The 19,276-nt window shown below is 40.3% G+C and overlaps 1 protein-coding gene across 2 annotated transcripts in view; it reads right to left on the bottom strand.

Moving 5' to 3' along the window:
• Positions 1-19,276, bottom strand: part of rhbdl1 (rhomboid, veinlet-like 1 (Drosophila)) — a 46,052-nt gene that overhangs the window by 16,499 nt on the left and 10,277 nt on the right. For both annotated transcript variants that reach the window (XM_034106736.1, XM_034106735.1), the window contains exons 3-5: positions 12,079-12,303; positions 10,413-10,561; positions 9,790-9,902 (exon numbers count right to left, since the gene is read on the bottom strand). In XM_034106736.1, coding sequence (XP_033962627.1) covers positions 9,790-9,902; positions 10,413-10,561; positions 12,079-12,303 — 487 coding nt within the window. The remainder of the gene's footprint in view (positions 1-9,789; positions 9,903-10,412; positions 10,562-12,078; positions 12,304-19,276) is intronic.

Here is a 19,276-nt window from a genome sequence, read left to right as displayed (position 1 = left end):
ATGAATCAATCATTTGGTGAAAATAGTAAAAAAAATAGGTCCATTATAGCCGGATCAATACTTGATATTGTGAGGCATTTTAATATTTGGGTGGCATTTTTTAAACAACTCGTAAAAAAACAAGATTTTTTTTAATATTTGTTAAATTATTAAAAAGATAATATCTAAGGGGAACATTTTGTAGTTAAAAAATAAACGTGTATATATGCTTTAGCTAATAAACCAAAGCCAATAAAACTGCAAAACTCAACCATATACACAAATACAATTTTATTCTGTGACTGCTTCAATTATTGGTTTAGCACTTTGCTCATCAAGAGGGGGGGGGGGGGGGTATTTTTGGAGTTAGGCAACTTTCTTTGACTCTGGTATTTGAGCATGAAGCTAAGTAAAAATAATGAAATGACAGGGCGACTCTACTGGAGGCAGACCCGATCTGTCACATGGTTTTCTGTTTACTTTATAGAGTGTCGTTAATAGAGTGGCATCTATTTCAAAGCCTAATTTCTACCATAATAGTGCTGTCAGATCGAGGGGGCTCTATTCAAGATATTTTCCACCTGGGAATGAAATGGACTCGACTGTGTCATCAGACAGAAGGAGATAAGAGGAATATCATCTCCATCGCTGATGCTTTCCTTAAAGTGGAGCAGCATGACTCGCAATCAGTCCTCGTCCAATCTAACACCCTCATCCATCTCCTCGTGGGGGGGGGGGGAAGAAACCCTTTCAGATGTTGTATTATCCTTCTTTATAAAGGGTAAAAAGCACAAACTTAAGTGTTCCCGCTTCAGTGTGGTCTGCTGAGGACGTCCTCACATTTTGAATGAGATTGATAACACTATAAAAAGGCCATTATCTTTGTCGAAACACTCATAGCTACATTTGTCAGAGATTAAATACGATGAATGGCTATGGACTTCTACACAAATGTACTTTTCCTGAACTTCATCTATATGTACCACCATAGGAGGTGCCATAACGCTACTTATCCCAAGTTCATTATTTGTATTATTATTATTTGTTTACGTCACTTTTATTTGTTTGTTGAGCACTTCCGGTAATTGTCACATGGGTGTGGTTTGGTTATACAAGTCACCTGTTTGATGTCGAGTGCGGATGACAGAGGGTGAGCTTGTGCTGTAATTTTTTCTGTTGACTGTTTTGTCCATAGTTAGTTACTATGTTATGATTTTGTTTATTAAATATCCTGAAACTATCTTGCTTCAGTATAGACTTTCTCTTTGAAAACGCGTCACAGTTTATAGCCAAGTTTAGCCTCTCGGCGACTCAAACGTAACTGGGGATTGAGCCGCCACATAATGTGTGTGTTTATTATGTTATCTATATTTAACAAACGTTTAGACTGATGGAATACATATTTTAGCCCATTAAGTAGTTAGATGGGCTACCATTCTAGCCCATCTAAGTGGGCCATACCAAACTACCATTCTAGCGTTAGAGTAGTTTAGTTGTTAGGGTTGTATAACACATGGACAGCATCAATTCTATATGTATTAATGATATATAATGTAAATACTTTATGTTTGGTGTGTCTATTCCCAATCTCCCTATAGCTTATTGGGGTGTCCAATGTCACATGTCTCCATTATGTCTTATGATTGTATTTTTTTTAAACTTGTGCATAAATACAATTCATGTGCAGAGTCAAGATGTAAAGGGCATCCAAACTCTCAAGGTGATAAAACACTTCACACATGCGCTCATGCACTGCAGTCAAGTAGAGAAGGGAGACACAGATTCAAAGTGAAAACACAAAACCAATCAGAACCTCTCCTGTCGTCTACATATACAAAATAAACCACAAAACCAATCAGAACCTCTCCTGTCGTCTACATATACAAAAGAAACCACAAAACCAATCAGAACCTCTCCTGTCGTCTACATATACAAAAGAAACCACAACAACAGTCAGAACCTCTCCTGTCGTCTACATATACAAAATAAACCACAAAAACAATCATCCAATGCCAAGGTTTAGTCTGGAGGAACAGATACTATTTATCAATTTCACAGCGTGCCAACATGGCCACTGTAAACAAACCTTGCCCTTGCTTTCCTGAGAGATTGATGCGCTTTATAATAACAGTTTTCTTCCTTGTCCAAATGTGCCACATGGGAGAAAATATGATAATATTTATGCTGCCCCAGAGTCCAGGGGGCATCAGGAGAAATCAATACTCCACACAAGTCACATCCTCCGCACTGCTGAGGGGAAGCATAATCATATCTCATCCTGGTGAGTGTGTGTGTCTGCATATGAACATGTATTTAACTAAAGAAGCCAAACAGAAGCAATTTAGAAATGAGTGAATGGAGATCCGAATAGGTCTAATGCTCCTTGAGTTGTGTAAGAGGAGCCGTCATACAAAGAGCCGTATTCTTGTCACGACAAAACGCAGGAATCACTCACGACTGCTTTTCATCTAACAAGCACAATGGCTGACCTTGGATGAAATTACTCGAATTCTAGGCCTACATCCCGATGAAGAAGGGCATGAAATCACTTCCTGCGTTCAAGGTTATGAAGCCAGCGTGATGTGCTTCTCCATCGCAGAACCTTGGAACTAAACACCAAGGTAATTTAAACAGAGCAGAGAAATAGCCTCTGAAACAAATATTTCCGTCGTAGATTGGATTCACATGGCAGATGCAAATAGAGGTCCATAAACTAAGTGGGCACACACATACAGTAGGCAACCTTTCAATTACAGTAGGCTGCGTTACAGTGGAGAACATTCCCCCCGTGTTGTTATCAGTGAGGCTGCAGGGGGGAGACGGCGGAGGAAGTGAGATCGGTGTCACCTAGGCAGAGTTGACTGTAGGGCAGCATGGGGGGGGGGAATTACCATAATCACACTGGCAGCCTCTGCAACGCACCAAGGTCACCCTGCGTCCTCGATCTGAGTTCAGCTCCAGAAACACAGGACCAGACTCCTCAGGGTTTCTGCCGCCGCTTTTAATGAAACTATTCATATCTCACACTGTAACTTGTATTATTGTTTTTTACCTGTATTATTCTATTAGCTTGTTTTATGTTTATCATAATCTGGCACAATCTTGCACTAATATTTTGCACATTCTATGTACAATTTTGCACTAATGTACATTATCAAATATTGAAGCGACTGTTATTTTGTATATATTTGTTTTTATTTAGGTCTTAATGTGTGCACATGTAAAATTGTGTCTTTGATTCTGTGTATATATATATATATATATTTGGACACATATTTTCATATACAATTGTTTTTATAGTCGGGATTGTGGGAAACGGTATTTCGATCTCTGTCTGTACACACAAACTGGAAGATTGACAATAAAGTTGACTTTTGATTTTATTCTCTTCACTTTTAAAGACTGTTTTTAAATTATTTTTTATAATGTGATTGCATTGCACTATTTCCTAATGCTTTTCATTTTTGTAAAGCACTTTGTAAATATGTATATATTTTTGCATTCTGTAGCTGGTTGGCCAAGAAGACAGACTGAGACCTTGTGAGCTGACATTGTTGCATGGTCACAGTCACACAATCCTCCACCAGGCCTTCGGAATAAGAGCGATAGATGATTGGTATGCAGAAGGCAGAGGCAACACAAGGACGACTCCAGAGCTCTTCCAGTCCCTAAATACAACTCCTGCTTTTCACAAACCTGCTCAGGTTCACTTCAATCAAATCAGTGTTTCGTGAAGGAGCTCCGCACCAGTTCTGTGAGTGAGTCAGAGCCAGAGTAAAAAAATAAAGCTCTATTTTAATTCCTTCAACTGAATACATTGATTTCATCTTGTCGATTCAATCCCAAATATTTCTAGGCTTCGGGGATTTCCATAGAATAAACCCACTTGCAGCTTTTGTTTCTCGACCAAACATCAGCAGAAATGGATGATGGACAAAGTCATTCTTGCCCACGCACCAAGACCGTGTATCCATGGCAGCAGATATAATGATATTTACCCCGCCTAAATATGTGCATGGCACTTTTGAAAAGCATCTATCAGTTATAGGAACATGGGAATGGTAGGGTTACACAGGCAAAGATAAGCCTGAAGGCTCTCAGTCAGTTAGGGACTGAAATAGCTTTTATTAGCTTGAGAGGATGCAGAAACAATCATCCGGATAAATGAGGACCCACAATGCAGCAGGGCTCACGGCCGCGGCGGGAAAGCTGACACCGCCCGCATTCCTCTCTGATATCAGAACAACATTAATCAACTGCTGGACGATTAAACAGTACATGTAACTCGGCACGGCACTTTAAAGTAATGACAACATCAGCTAGCTTGCAACAATGAGGTTAGACTGACGTGAAGCCATTTGTCACATTTCCATTTCAATTTCCCAACGGGCCGCAAAGGACATCAGGTCTCTTCCTCCTCTTGACTGAGGACACAATGAGCAGCGTGAGCAGTGTACTCTGAAGCTCGCTGGGCAGTATATAACAATAAACAGTATATTTAGTTACCAGGAGAAGATACCCTCCTGCATAATTCAAAGCTGAGTCTCTCTAAAGGTCGAGGAGCAGGTCCGCCGCAGGATCAGTAACGCAGCGGGTCTACAGGTCAGATACTCATATATTTGCATGTGCATATCTAACTTTAAGATACCATATATGTATTCATCCAGGAACAGTGGAAGAAGAAGTATTCCAAAATCTGCTTAAGGAGTATAGGAGTAACACGGATGCAGTATTATTGCTCATAATTGATATGTCCTTTACGTACAGAAAACTCTTATAATGCTCAGCTCCAGGAATCCATTATTAGACATATCATTTAAAATACGTTAGCTGTTATCTCCCCTATTGAGAAAAAAAAAGAAAACACAAAACAGAATAATAATGTTTGTTGGTATGTTGTTTAGAGTTTTAATCTGCACTACAAAATGTGTTATGCATAGGGTTTTGGTGAATAATAACTAGATATATAGTTTATATATATATATATATATATATATAATTGTATTCTATGTCAATTCAAATAGTTACTATAGTACTTTATGTTATGTGTGTATAACGGGATACAAGTGACAAAGTATCTTAAATTGTACTTAAGCACAGCTAATGACTTCCCACCACTGTCAAAGGAAGACTGAGAGCCTTTTGGTTTATAGGATGCCCTGCTTCCCCTCACAGTTACTCACATCACACCTGGAAGCTGCCCAGAACAAACACACAGTTATATTGAATAATCCGGCGTGTAGCCAGGGCTAATAAAGCCTCTCTCCTTGAAGAAATATATTATCTTATGGCATTTGTATTGCCATCCTTAATTCTGAACGTGCTATCTGCCATGTACTCGCATGTGTATTTTATTGCATTTTATTCTGCTTTTTATTGCACTATGCAAATTAAATGCTATCATTTGTGGCATTGTTCAGCTCAGTGAATATGCAATGCACATGTTTCTCTCCCTAATGAAAAAAACTAAAATATGTTTAACAAACCAAAACAAAGCCAATTAAAGGGTCCCTATTCTGCTCATTTTCATGCTCATATTTGTATCTTGTTCCTCTAGAGTCTACTGTGACATGTCTCCATGCTCTAATGTTCAAAAAGCTCTTTACTGTTCTCATACTGCCTGTGCTGCAGCACCTCTTTTCACCCTCTGTCTGAAACCAGAGCCCAGTCTGCTCTGATTGGTTAGCTGGCCGGCTCTGTTGTGATTGATCAACTGCTTAGAGATGTCCCGCCCCTTAACGTACAATGTGTTTTGAGCATTGACCAATATGCATGACACATACTAAAACTTAAGCTTTCTCTAAGGTTCGAGTCTTAAACGCCCACACACACACACACACACACACACACACACACACACACACACACACACACACACACACACACACACACACACACACACACACACACACACACACACACACACACACACACACACACACACACACACACACACACACACACACACACACACACACACACACACACACACACACACACACACACACACACACACACACACACACACACACACACACACACACACACAATACCGTAGACTCTTGTTTCTGTAAGACAGTAAAACATTTGTTTAACCACTAGAATCTGTTGATATATAAAAAAACAGATGATTCAAAGTTAGTCGATGCAATGTTCAATGTGACAGAACAGAAAGCAGGAGAGAAAAATCACGGTATCGTATATCAACACTAAAACTCACAACACACTGATATCTTAGCTGAGAGGGACGAGAAGAGACAGCAGACTCAAGCCTGCTGGAGGATGTGGATGTTCAGATGTAAGCTAGTGTTAGAGGAGGTAGACAGCCTGGGGCTCACACGGGGCTACGAGGAGAAAACATGATGCGGTGGCACCTGTTGATGTCCTGAAGCACCTGAAGAAGCTGAAAGAGCTGCTGGCCCCGAGGGAGACGACCCAGAAGAGAGAGGAGAAAGAAAAGAGAATAGATGCCGCTTTTTTCTTTAAACTCGATCTGGACTGAAATGTTGAACATAACTCAACACTTTACATTCCTCTGTTTTGACAAATGTGCCTTTTCCTTTACCTTTATGTGGAGCTTTTCATCTGCTGTGAGTGCGGCGGAGCAAAGTGAGAAAATAACAAGGAGGTGATTTCTAAACGGCGGCATCGGGAAAATAATTACAGAAGTGTTCCTTTTGTCAGCACACATCCAAGGACAGAAAGGACAACTTTATTTCAGCTTACAAATACTTCGATAATACCATCCGACCCACACAGATTAGAACCTTGTATTTTGTGGGACTAATTAATCCTTTATATGACGTTTCAGAATCCATTATAATCAGGATGAGGACTGCAGAGATGCAAGTTCACACATTTGATATATAAAAATCTGTTAGAACGATGTTATACTTTCCGAGTTTTAAACATCTTCCAAAAGAGAGCAGGCCCTGCAGTGAGGAAATATTGTGGAGCACGCACATAAAGGAACAATACCTGCAGCGCGTCGCCCCATAAACGCACCCACCGAGTGCAGCTATAACCTGAAAGCACTGCTGCCCTAAAAAAATAACAAGCAACATGCGCGCCAGAGCTGATAGCAACAGCCCACATGATTGAAGTCATGAGCGAGAATAAGACTGCATGAATATAAACATTTTTTTTAGAGCTTTAAAATGAAGACTTGCAAATAATAGACGAAGAAGTGACAGCTTTTCCTAATGTGACGGTCAAATATGCCCTCTCCTGTTAAGTCTACAGCAGAAAATGCAAACAAACATGTCATTTTAAATGTTTACACCTTAGCCTGATTCAGTCAAATAACTCGGTGAAGTCTTCAAATCAGGTCCTTAAACTCCTTTTAAAAAACGAATGAATTAACAGTAAAAGGCCAGTTTTAAGCACCGCAAATTCATTATGTCTCTCTGCCTCAATGTCATCCTCACCAGCAGTGTTCCTTACGACTGACTGAGTTTCTTTTGAACACCTGAGTGCAACACTGCAGTCTCTTTACTCCCCACCAAACAGCCATCACCCGCCTCCAAAACCCAAAACACACAGGTTCACTTTGCGACCTGCTTTCCAGTGGACTACTTCCCCAAAAGATGACAACAGCGTGTGCCAGTACAGCTCCCGTTTCCACTCCATCACCCAGAGTCGGAAGGGGAAATTATTACGCTGCTTGTAGTCGTTCGTCATCTTGTGACCGTGAGGCGGCTCAGCCGTTCCTCACTGTTTAGAGAGGAGCAGATTTATTATATCGTGTTGAAAGGAAATACACTAAGATTCAAATGTAATCCCAGATTCACACTTCAGTACTACACACATTTATTTTTTGATAGTGTGACTCCAGCATAGCAACTCGAATGAATTCAGTTCAACTCGGGGCTCTGGGGGTACCAATATCATCATCTCCTCGCAGCGCAAATCTCAAACTGCACTTAGGCTAATTCCCCAGAGAGAAACCCTGCTTCACTCCACGCCACTTCTGCCCCCTTTCAAGTTTGCTTTCTCTCTCATCATTGCTAAAATAAATCAAAGCTACAATAAATCAGAGTGTTAAAAGTGTGAGTGTGACTTCTACACAGAATGGAGAGCTTTGAGCAGCTTTAAAGACAGAACAGGAATACAAAATTGGGATTTTTAGTCGCGTACAAGCCGAAAAATCAGGTTGCTGAATATGAACAGATGTAACTCGATATGAATTAGGGGTTTTGCTCTCGGCAGTAATGAAATGATGTTAGCAAGAGATTTACGAGATCCAAGACGCTAATTGTTCCCAGGGAAGATGAAAGGGGGAAGAGGTTTAAGCAAGTGTTGACTTATGAAAATCGGCATTAACAGCAAAAAAATGCAGCAAGAATCAGTAGGAGTTAGAACGTCCAATGTTCTAACAGGCGGGATGAACAGGAGGATGAAAGTGAGTGAGGTTTTCTGTCAACAAAGACTTGGCTGCAGCCCGACCTCTGGGCACCTCGAGTCGCTGCATTTAAGTTTGGTGACTTGGATTTTTTTTTTTTAAGTGTTGGGCCACTCGCCGGAGCCGTGTCTATTATCAGAACGATCCCAGTTTGAGGACAAGACACTAACAATGTCAGCCTCACTGGAGTAGCATTTGGTGCTACAAGTAAATGTGTTTTTTTTCCAGAGCAAATATAAGACCTTTAAGTTGATAAATGATGACCAACAAAGCAAAAAACGTAGCATCTTTCTGATCAGGAGAGATCTACAGCGGACTGAAAACACTCACACACTGCAGGAGAACAGACAATAAACCGTCTTTTCTTTATGATATTGCTTTAGAAAGTGAGAGCATATTGCACTGCAGATCATCCCAAACTGTCAAAACATTCGCTAGTATAAATATAAACTCTGTGCTACTTCACTGCACAGTTTACACCAGTGTTTCTTCTACCAAACGTACACTCACACGACACATATAAACATTTTAGCCAAAGGTGACACCGCACATTTCTGATACATATTTAAAATCAGTGATGGCTGTTTTGTTAGGAACCAAAATAAGTATTTAAAAAATTTAAACATACTTCTTTCGTGTTGTTAAGAAATGGAACTGTCGTGTCACTAATCTTAGCTACACCATTTCTTTAATTTTGATATGTTTACATTATGTATTGCTGTTCATGTTTCTGTGTTGAAATATTGTTACAAATGTACGGTTAAATAAGTGTAAGTCTGGTTCCCTAGGCGTTGGTCTTAAGGCATCACACAGTAAAGCAGCACACACTTTATGCCGAGTTCACACTCCACGTCAGATCTATGTACTTCTCACACTACACAACGTGCTGCCTTGTAATCGAGAGTCTTGAAGTTGTCGTGGTTTTCACACTACATCACTGACCCGAAACACACCGGGTCACACACACTACAAGATCTTTCACCAGGAGGAATCCCCGATGAGTATTTCTGTTCTCCAAACTACATGAAAGAAGTGACAGGGGAAATGATGTAACACCATGTACAAGGTATTTCTATTTCCTCGAGGAATCCGCAGAACCTTCCTTGTAGTTTCCACACATCTTTACTATTTATAAGATGTGTCCTTTGGGTGGAAGAACAACATGTATTCCGATTGTTGCAGTGGACCAATCTTTACCTCCAGAGATATTTAAACAGTTAGATATCTGGGATGCTTCTGCAATGCATCTAAAGCAGTTCATTCAAAGAGCTCAAGTGCCAATTCTCCTCAGATTTTTTGCGGGGATCTCCCAAAATTGAGAGTTTAAAATCAGGTGTTATCTGTGCAGTGTGAACCAGACATTAGGAACCACCAGTTAATATAATACACGTGTTTTAAAAGACACTCACCGGCCAGCACTCCTGCCATGTATAGAAGACTTATCCGTAATATGCCATGGACCATCTCCAAAGGAACGCCAATCATCAGCTGCAGTAAAGCATTGAACCCCAGCTGCTCCAAACTGAGGGGAAACAAAGAAATAGGATAAATAAAGACATTTAATAATAAAGCTTTATTTAAATAGCACTTTTCATACATCATTCAAACACATTTCAAAGTGCTTTACAAAATGACACATCACAAGCTAAAAATAAACAACAAGAAATTACCCTCAGATTATTCGTTATGAACTTTAAAAGGTACATGCAGCAAAATATAACATTTTATCAGGTTAATAGACACAAGGATACAAATCAAATAAATAATGATTTCTCTCTGACGGATAAGACGCAAGACAACTGAATCGATGCAACAATATAAAACCCCATAAAACAAAGTGACAGAAATAAAATAAATAAAGCAATATAAAAGTAGGTAAATAATAAAGACTAAAAGAACATTTAAAGTGGGGGGTTGCTAATAAAAAGCTAATCCAAAAAGATGTGTCTTTAGCTGGTGTTTAAAAATGTCGGCCTCTCCTCTCATTTGTTGCTAGTACAGCTGTTGACATGAGATAAGGCGAGGCTCGTACCCAACGTGCATGAACATGTAGCTGAAGAAGCGCCACACTTGAGCTCGGTGTCCGGGGTGGTAGACCAGAGGACTCTTCATGAAGTCGGGCTGGTAGGTCTGCAGAACCCACTTGTTCAGCATGATGCCGTAGCACATGAACACGATGATCTGCAGAAAACAGGAATGACACCAAACTGTCACTTCTTGCTGACATACCAATTACACGTTCCCTCTGCAGACTGCCGCCACAAACATGCACAAATAAAACCCATTGTGCTTAATGAAAGATTCATGACGTTTTTTCTGTATTCCTCGGCTGATGCTTATTAGTCTTGAGCAGACAAATACCGCCGGCGGAATGAAAAATATGGCACATCTGGTTCAATTCCATTCATTTCTTTTCATAGAATAATGATTCATTGTCTCTGTGAGTTAAATGAATGTGAACCGTTATTATCACATTGTCATTGTCATTACAGACCATTCAGAGGCACTGTAAAAGCACTTGGCTTTCTTTCCTCTGAATTAGGATGATTTCAGGGGGAATGAGGAAGTTAGGTTATTTTAGCGACGTAATCCTCGACCATTTAACAGAGGTCCGTGAGGGCTTCTGTGTTGGAGGTTGTCTCCAAATGAATATAATAATAGGTCATTTATTGCCACTGTGGTGGGCAGGGTGCTTACTGACCTGGTTTTTTAAAGTTTCTAAATTAGTGACTGAAGAATTCCCGCCATGCAAGCAGAGTGAGGGTTTCAGCTTGGAGGAAGGGCATTAAAGGCACCCACTAAGCCTCTGACTCCCAAATGTGTTACCAGCTCATATCGAGCTCGCAGTAAAAGCGTGTGATCAAAGGCAGGAAATCTCCTCAGCGGGTCTGAAGCGAACGACTAAGCCAAGAGAACAGACTAAATCCAGGGTTGTGGGTTAGTAGCACATGCTCAAGTAACATTTTGCAGCACATGTTTGAGGAATATTTGAATCGGTAGAACAGTTCAGTTTATTGTCTTATTTTTGTATTTATTAGTCAATTTATTGAACATGTTAGAAACAAAAAAAACGTGAAAAATCAAAACACGTTCCATTAAATTGTCAAATAGTTTCCGTCATGTTCAAAAGGGGCAAGAAAAAGCTTAAAAACGTTTCTGGTCCCCCTCTAGCGTACATTGTTCACGAAAATAAAAGTTTAGGTCATCGTCATCAGCATCCATGATTTTAAACAAATCATTTCTTTGTACAAAACAACCAAAACCAAATAACTTTTACAACGACAAGAAATAGCAAGCATCACTTCACAGGTCCTGCTCATAACCGTTCAGGATTTGGTTTCTAAATAATAGTTTTAGTTTAGATAAAGTTGCACAGTATTTCAGCTCATCATTACAGTCATTCCACAGATGAACATCTTTTGTTTGAATGGGTGTTTTTTTTAAAATGCAGTTTCCTCTCAACATGTGTACGTTTTCGCTCCGTGGGAAAAGTCCCTCGACATTATGAGGTAATGGTTGATTTACGGCTATGAACATAATTTGGATAGTTTTATAGTCAACCAGGTCTTGTGAGTTCAGTGTTTTTAGTTTGATAAATAATCGATTTGTTGGTTCTCTGTAGGTAAGTTATATGTCTAATTCGTATGGCTCTTTTTGCAGGATGAAGATTTACTTACAATCTAAGTCCTGAATCTCACCTGTACGATGGTGACGATGGCGATGAAGACCGGCGGGGGACACAGGCGGTTCTGGTGGAAGTACCAGCGCCGGTCCGTCTCGCAGGGCAGGATCTCGTAGGCCACATAGCGGACGAAGCGTTTGTACAGACCCAGCCCCGTCTCGTCCAGCAGGATCTCCCTCTGCAGCGTGCGGCGGCCATTAGCTATGGCCCGTCGGAAACTGCTGGAGCGCTTACTGCTCATCTGATGGAAAGATGAAGAAACATGTATTACTCAGAGCAATATCTGGTGAGCAACTGCTTGAAGTTTTAAGGAACGTAGAGGAATGATTAACTTGTTTTCCATATTAGACCGATGGAAACACAACACATTTTCATTGGAATTAAAGAAATAGTTCCACATTTAAGGAAATGCGCTTAGTTGCTGAGAGTTAAATGAGAAATGTGATGTCACTTTCGTGTCTGTGTACGCTAAATATAAAGCTATCTCTTAACTTAAATGAACATCAAAAGTACAAACCAGGGGTAATCAGCTAACCAAAGGTAATACATCTGCCTACAATCATCCATACACTTTAGCTAACTAACACATACATATAGTTTTACTTCCTGATTCCTTAACACCACCATGAGGTTGTGATCAAGGTTGGCAGGCAGTTACTTATAGGTCTAGGAGAAGAAATACTTGTATAATTGGCAGATAATCCTCTGTTACACCACAAATTGTTGCAATTAAGCTTCAATTTCTGTACAGATTAAACAAATGAGATCTAATGTGTTAATTAGTGAGCTTAAGATACAGTAGGGGGATTGTGTACCTTTGCACACAGCCATGCTGTTCTCCTGTCATTATGGAAAGCTAAGCTAAACTAAATGTACATATAAAGATACAAGGGTTGTATCTTCTCAGCCATCTTTTAGAAAGAGAGGGAAATGCAGTTTATTCCCAAAACATCTTCAAAATAGACAACATTTCTTTTTTTTAGATGACAGACTTGTTTTTTGTGACTTAGAAATCCACACACAGCTGAGTCCCTGTGTTTGTTTTGGTGCTACTGGAAGACTCAATGTATTTGTATTCAATAAACTTGTCTTGAGTTGTTATATGAGCATTACTGTCAGCAGCTGGAGGACAGACACCTCGCCAAGATGAACAGATCTCATCATTGCCTGATGTAGAATCTTTCATTTTAGCAATCAAATATAAAACGTTCTCATGCTCATCCGAGATGGCGAGCCAACGTTCATAAAGTACGGATTTCTTGTGGGAAAATAAGACGGGTAATGTAACTTCTGCTTTTATAACCAAAAGGTTAGGGGAACGAAAGTGTACTTATATTAATGGTAATGGTTGTACTTCTTGCACATCGCTGCATTCAATGGATTAATTAATTTGACCTTAATGTTTCTGGCATCCATTTATTTGTGCATATCGACTAATGAAAATCGCTTATTCAGAACAGAAAGAAGAAGATTTAGCTGAGAACTGTTTTCAGACAAAGTGATTAATCCACATCGTAAAATTGCTCCATTATTACAATTTAACACAGAGCTAAAAGATACGCTAGTTTTGAAAGCATTATACTGTACTGTCTATATATCAGCATTAAAACTAATTACAGTAAAAATCTTCCACTGCGGGTTTCACAATAATTAAGACAGACGGTAGTCGATAAAAACATTGTACTGAATAAATCTATCAAATTAGTGCTAGAAGTAAAATGTCTGATTCCTCATATTTCCCAGTAGCTATTAGAATATTAAAATAAAAGCCATGTTACTTGTATAAATAAGTGGTGAACACTTTCTCTACATGAGAGGTGACATAACTGCAGCTGAATATTCAGGGCCGATAGAAAAACACAACATATAAGTGGTTTTTGGTTTGTGGTGTGTGTGTGTGTGTGTGTGTGTGTGTGTGTGTGTGTGTGTGTGTGTGTGTGTGTGTGTGTGTGTGTGTGTGTGTGTATTCATGTTACCACTGACTCCAGGTCTGCTTGGTGAGCAGCAGCTCTGCAGCCTGCAGGCCAGTGGGGCCCTCTCCACTCCTGATACTCTTTAATAGAGTTATAGAATGAAAACTACCCCAAAGCAACTATTTTGACAGTCGGTGCAGAGAACTGCCGGGGTAACAACACAGAGGGCACTTTCCGCATGAGTTACTAGTATAAATACTGTCCGACCATTCGCCCACAGCAGGGATTCTTTGGCGTTAATGCCTGCATTCCATTACACAAGACAAGCGTGCATGCTTCACTGGTAACTTTACTGTTATGCTTTTTGGGGTTTTTCATTTTGCCTGTAGTCTGATAGGTTTGTTTAATGCATGTAAATGGTCTGCAAAGGCTAAAATCCCAAAGTTCCCTCAAGAGGGAGTTTGTCACAGTAGGCACAAAATATAAATATGAACCTGACAATGAGCATAATACTGTGGGTTTTCTCTGGAAGTTTTTCCTTGTACGATGTGAGGGTCTAAGGACAGAGGGTGTCGTATTGTCATACTGATATTCTGTACACACTGTGAAGTCCACGGAGACAAATGTAGCATTTGTGATATTGGGCTATATAAATAAACATTGATTGATTGATATGTCCCCTTTAAGAGCTGAAATGCAATACTTGACGGCTGAAGTCTCTGTGTAGCGAAAGCATTTAAGCTCCTCTCTGGACAAGCTGCTAACTATGCAATTATCTCTAAATCAAAATGTGTTATTATGTGAAGTGACAAGGGCTCTGGGATACAAAGAAAATCATAAATCACAATATATAATCAGTAGATGGTGTTAATGTGACGGTTTGGATGTTTGACCTGTGATGCTTTTTCAAACTATTAATACAGAATTTTGATAAATAATCAGTAGTAATGTGGATTTATGACTAAGCAGGTAAAAGCAAATAACAGAACAGCTAGGAAAGTACATACTTTTATTGTAATGCAGCCTTTTAGACGAGAAGAAGTAAACATCTAGGATACCACAATATCCCAAATCTAAATATATGTAATGTCTTATTACGATATTCATATTATAATTATGTATTGCTCAAGCCCAAGGAGAGACATGTTATGAAGATAAGTGTGCAGAAAAAAGCAGTGAAGCAGATACATATGGTCAACAGATGCAGTTTTTAACCTAATGAATCTTCAACAGCAGACGTTTTGTATAGGTTTCTAATAATAACAACCTCAGAGAATATAGCAGCTTCATATGAAATGTAATAAAACCTCCAGAGGGGACCTGCAGGAAGTACAAGCGGCCATTAAAGTTCACTCCTCTGGACTCATTAGTCGGGTGCCGCTGCTTGTAGACTCATTATATGAAGACACAGCAGGGGGCATATTGATATGCATTACGGGTCAATATCTATAAAGGCTAATGAGCTAAATGTACTGGCGAAAAAAGACTAAATAATCACGCAAATAATGAAGAAGTAAGAAACAGATTTCAACACAATTAGAGCTGCTGTTTTATTCCCCAACCCCCCCTTCAAGAAATCGCTCCGGAAAAACAACAGAAAAAAAGAGAGCTAATCCCTTTTGGAAACAGGAAGTGGTAACTGCCCTGACTGTGTGGGTAATAATGCTGGTGGTTGTTCAGTGAGAGTGTGAGGGCCTGTTGCTGCGTGATAACCAGAACGATGTGGAGCTGGGCTGCTGGCTTTCCCACAGATGGAGGGATGCATATTTAGTATGGAAATCAGGCCTGGAAAATGCAATTATACTACACTTGAGGCAGGGAGTGAAAGGAGGAGGAGAGGGACTTTAGGCGGAGAGGGGCGAATTAAGACGGAGAGATTGCTGCATGTGTGAGCTCCATTCTCTGATTCTGCATGTCACCGGAGACATCGCCTCTCACTTCTAAATATCTTCATATAATCCACAGTGAGAAAGAGGAAGCGTAGGTAAATATAATTGTGTTTCCTTCCTCTGTTGGCTTTCATCTTAGAGTTTGTGTTTCCGAGTCTTATTTCATCTGCTTTTGGCTCGGTAACAGCACCTGCTGTCTCTCCACCTCGCGCTGCATTCTCTCCCTTTCATAGCACCTCTGTGAAAACATGTTCCCATGAGACGCGGCTAAGCATAGCTTTCACTCTGACATGCAGGACCGGCGCCTCTAAAGAGAGCATTAGCCGCCTTTTGAAGCGACGACATTAGGAGAGAGACGGGCGAACAGACAATAAGGCACACGAGCAGCGGAAACATGAGATGAGTAACGGAGAGCAAGGTGCATGGGGGGGGAGGGGGAGGGGGGAAATCCACATGTCACCACAAAAAAAGGGAGTACAACCTCTGACCAGGGGCGCCCAGGGATTTTGGGCCCCATGAAAATATATCACATTGGGCCCCACCACCAGACACAGGCCACGCAAACCAAGCACAATTGCTGTAACCACACCTCCAGAACCCAACTGACTCATTTATGCTTTAAATATCTCTATCTGTACAGGCTTTCATCTATCTTAGTCCAATACTAACTGCACAATATTTACTGACACTGAGCTGTGAAAATATAACACTGTGCAGACTGCAAATTCTACTGCAACATTCTGCTGCAGTGGAATTCACTATTTAATATAACACTAACATTCCTGACAATATAACTCAATAGTCATCTTTTATGGTGGACATGCCTTTTTAATAACATTTTTGAATGGAACATTAAAAAATCAAAATAAGTATAACTTAAATATACATGACCTCTTAAATTAAAATAAAGTGAACATTAACACCAATATTATCATTTATAACATAACATAAGCAGCAGATTTTCTAATTAAATATACATACCAACTACAAAATAAGCGAGTATTAAAGTGTAAATGGACAACATAACGGAAATGGAAATGAAAATGAAAAGGCCTGATGGTGGTGCTAAATCAGAGCAAAACTCTCTTGTCTTTCTCTCCTTTCTTTTCTTTTTTGAAAGCCTGACTTTGTTAGTCGTTGAGACATCATACACACGTAAGTACTCGCATCCCTGCCTCACATGCTCTCACTCTGCTAGAAAATGCGGTGCCGCACAGCGTTTGGAGACAGGACCAAACCATTACATGTAAATAGAGGGGGGTGTTCGATGCTTTGGATAATTAACTTTTTGAACAAAAAAGGTGAAATGAATCGTAAGTTTAGTGAGTACATTATCAATAATGTTATATTAATGTTAATTATTTATGATTGATGAAAGGTTACTTGAAAATGTTTTCTTAATGTTCTACAATTTTTGGGGCCCCTATCAGTCACGGGCCCTTAGAATCGTCCTAACTTTTCACCCCCTTATGGCGCCCCTGCCTCTGACCTGTGCTTCGGTAACGGTGGAAGTTTCCTGACAAGGCAACATCTGCCAGGGAATAATTTATGCTGAGGCTAAGAGCATGGGAATAAAGATAGTATTCCCATTTAGGGGCGGCTGAATGGGCCAAACTGACAGAACTGTGTGTGTGTGTGTGTGTGTGTGTGTGTGTGTGTGTGTGTGTGTGTGTGTGTGTGTGTGTGTGTGTGTGTGTGTGTGTGTGTGTGTGTGTGTGTGTGTGTGTGTGTGTGTGTGTGTGTGTGTGTGTGTGCGCGTGTGTGTGTGTGTCAAACAGCAAGAGTCCATCCTCCTCCTCTTGGTGTCCTGCCTACAGTAAGTGCTGCTCTCAGTTCCAGTCAATTGTCCTTGATGGATTAATTAGCCACACCACATGGTCAATACCTACAGCTCAATACTCATTAGTAATAATTATATATTTAAAAAAAGAAAACCTGCTTCAAAGGCCAATCCTGCGTCTGCATGGAAGACACAAATAAAATCCATAAATGATTCTGATATTGCTCAGTTTATGGAGGCGACCATCTTTCACTCACATGCCTTAGCACACATGATAAATAATGTACCGTTATTCACCGAGCTAAGTGATTCACCGCCAGCTGACTAACAGTGTCACTACCGCCGTTTACTATCTCATTTCATTGAGTCATTGAGATGACCAAATCCCCCTCTACCTTCCTCTCTCTCTGACACATACACACTTCCTCAGCAGAATCTAAATCACTGTGCATCGCTGATTCTACCCTGACCCAGATACTCACGTTCTTTCTTGCCCAAATTCTTTTAAAATAAAACCCAACCTTTATTTTCCCCTCAGCAGTTTGCGGCCACAGCCTTTCTTCATGGTTTAATCATTGTGGTTCTAAAACTCTAGCGGTAAAAAACCCCCACAAACCTTTTGCCCATGACACTTTAGCAAAGTGCATCATTTTTTATCAGGCAATCCATCTAAAACAGAAAGCCTTGACAGGGGTTTGGTGTGGGATGTGTAGGTACGGTAGCATCTGTTTCCCTGGAGACTGATGCACTCTGGGCACTTAATGTGACTTTAAATGACTTGAAAACTTGAAAACACTGTATATCAACGACAGAGTGTTTCTTGCCTGGGACTGTAAGTGAACTTCTGCTTTCTGGAAGTGCTCTCCGTATAAATACTGCTTGACATGTGACCAGACTCATTCAGTAGCAAGCGGAACATTTTAGAACATATTATCCAACTTAATCTCCTGAAGGAACAGGAAATGGAAGAGCAGCATTTAGGCAGTACGGTAAAAATGAAGCACAAAGCAACAGTCTTCAAATCCTCTAACCTGAACAAAGAGAATCCCCCGCCATAATCTCTAAAATACACCCTCTACCCGTGTAATTAACCATGGCAGCCATTTTGGATCAGAGTCGAACATTAGCCAAATTACCACCCGAAGGAAAACAAAGACACACTTCTTCAGTTACACAGCTGCTACATGATCGTAGGAGTCAATACTTGCAGGAATATATCTTCAGGTTACCTTAACGTCACTAACAGATGCTCGTATATCAAAGCACTCCCCTTTCAATCCCACCATGTGTGAACTTTGCCACCTGTGTCTTTCAGCCTCCTGCATCAGAAAAATCGGAGTGCAGTTGTGCATAAACGTGTCACTGCCTGCGTTTCTGTTGCTATGTGGGATGTTGTGCAGGATTAGTAGTCAGATACAAACTCTTTGTAAGTGTGTGTGTGTGTGTGTGTGTGTGTGTGTGTGTACAGTTTCCCAAGAGAGGTTTTAGCAGAGCTTTACTTATTCACCCCTCTGGCAGAACTGATGGAGTTCTCTGGCTGAGATTGCCCTGCATGAAAGATATATACACACACACACACACACACACACACAAAACAGAGAAGCTGTTGCCAAACGGTGCGATACAAACATA

This window comes from Pseudochaenichthys georgianus, chromosome 19 (assembly GCF_902827115.2).
Source record: "Pseudochaenichthys georgianus chromosome 19, fPseGeo1.2, whole genome shotgun sequence".
NCBI classification, from domain to species: Eukaryota; Metazoa; Chordata; class Actinopteri; order Perciformes; family Channichthyidae; genus Pseudochaenichthys; species Pseudochaenichthys georgianus.
Note: the sequence above shows the minus strand (reverse complement) of the source record. Positions and strands in the feature narration are given on the sequence as shown.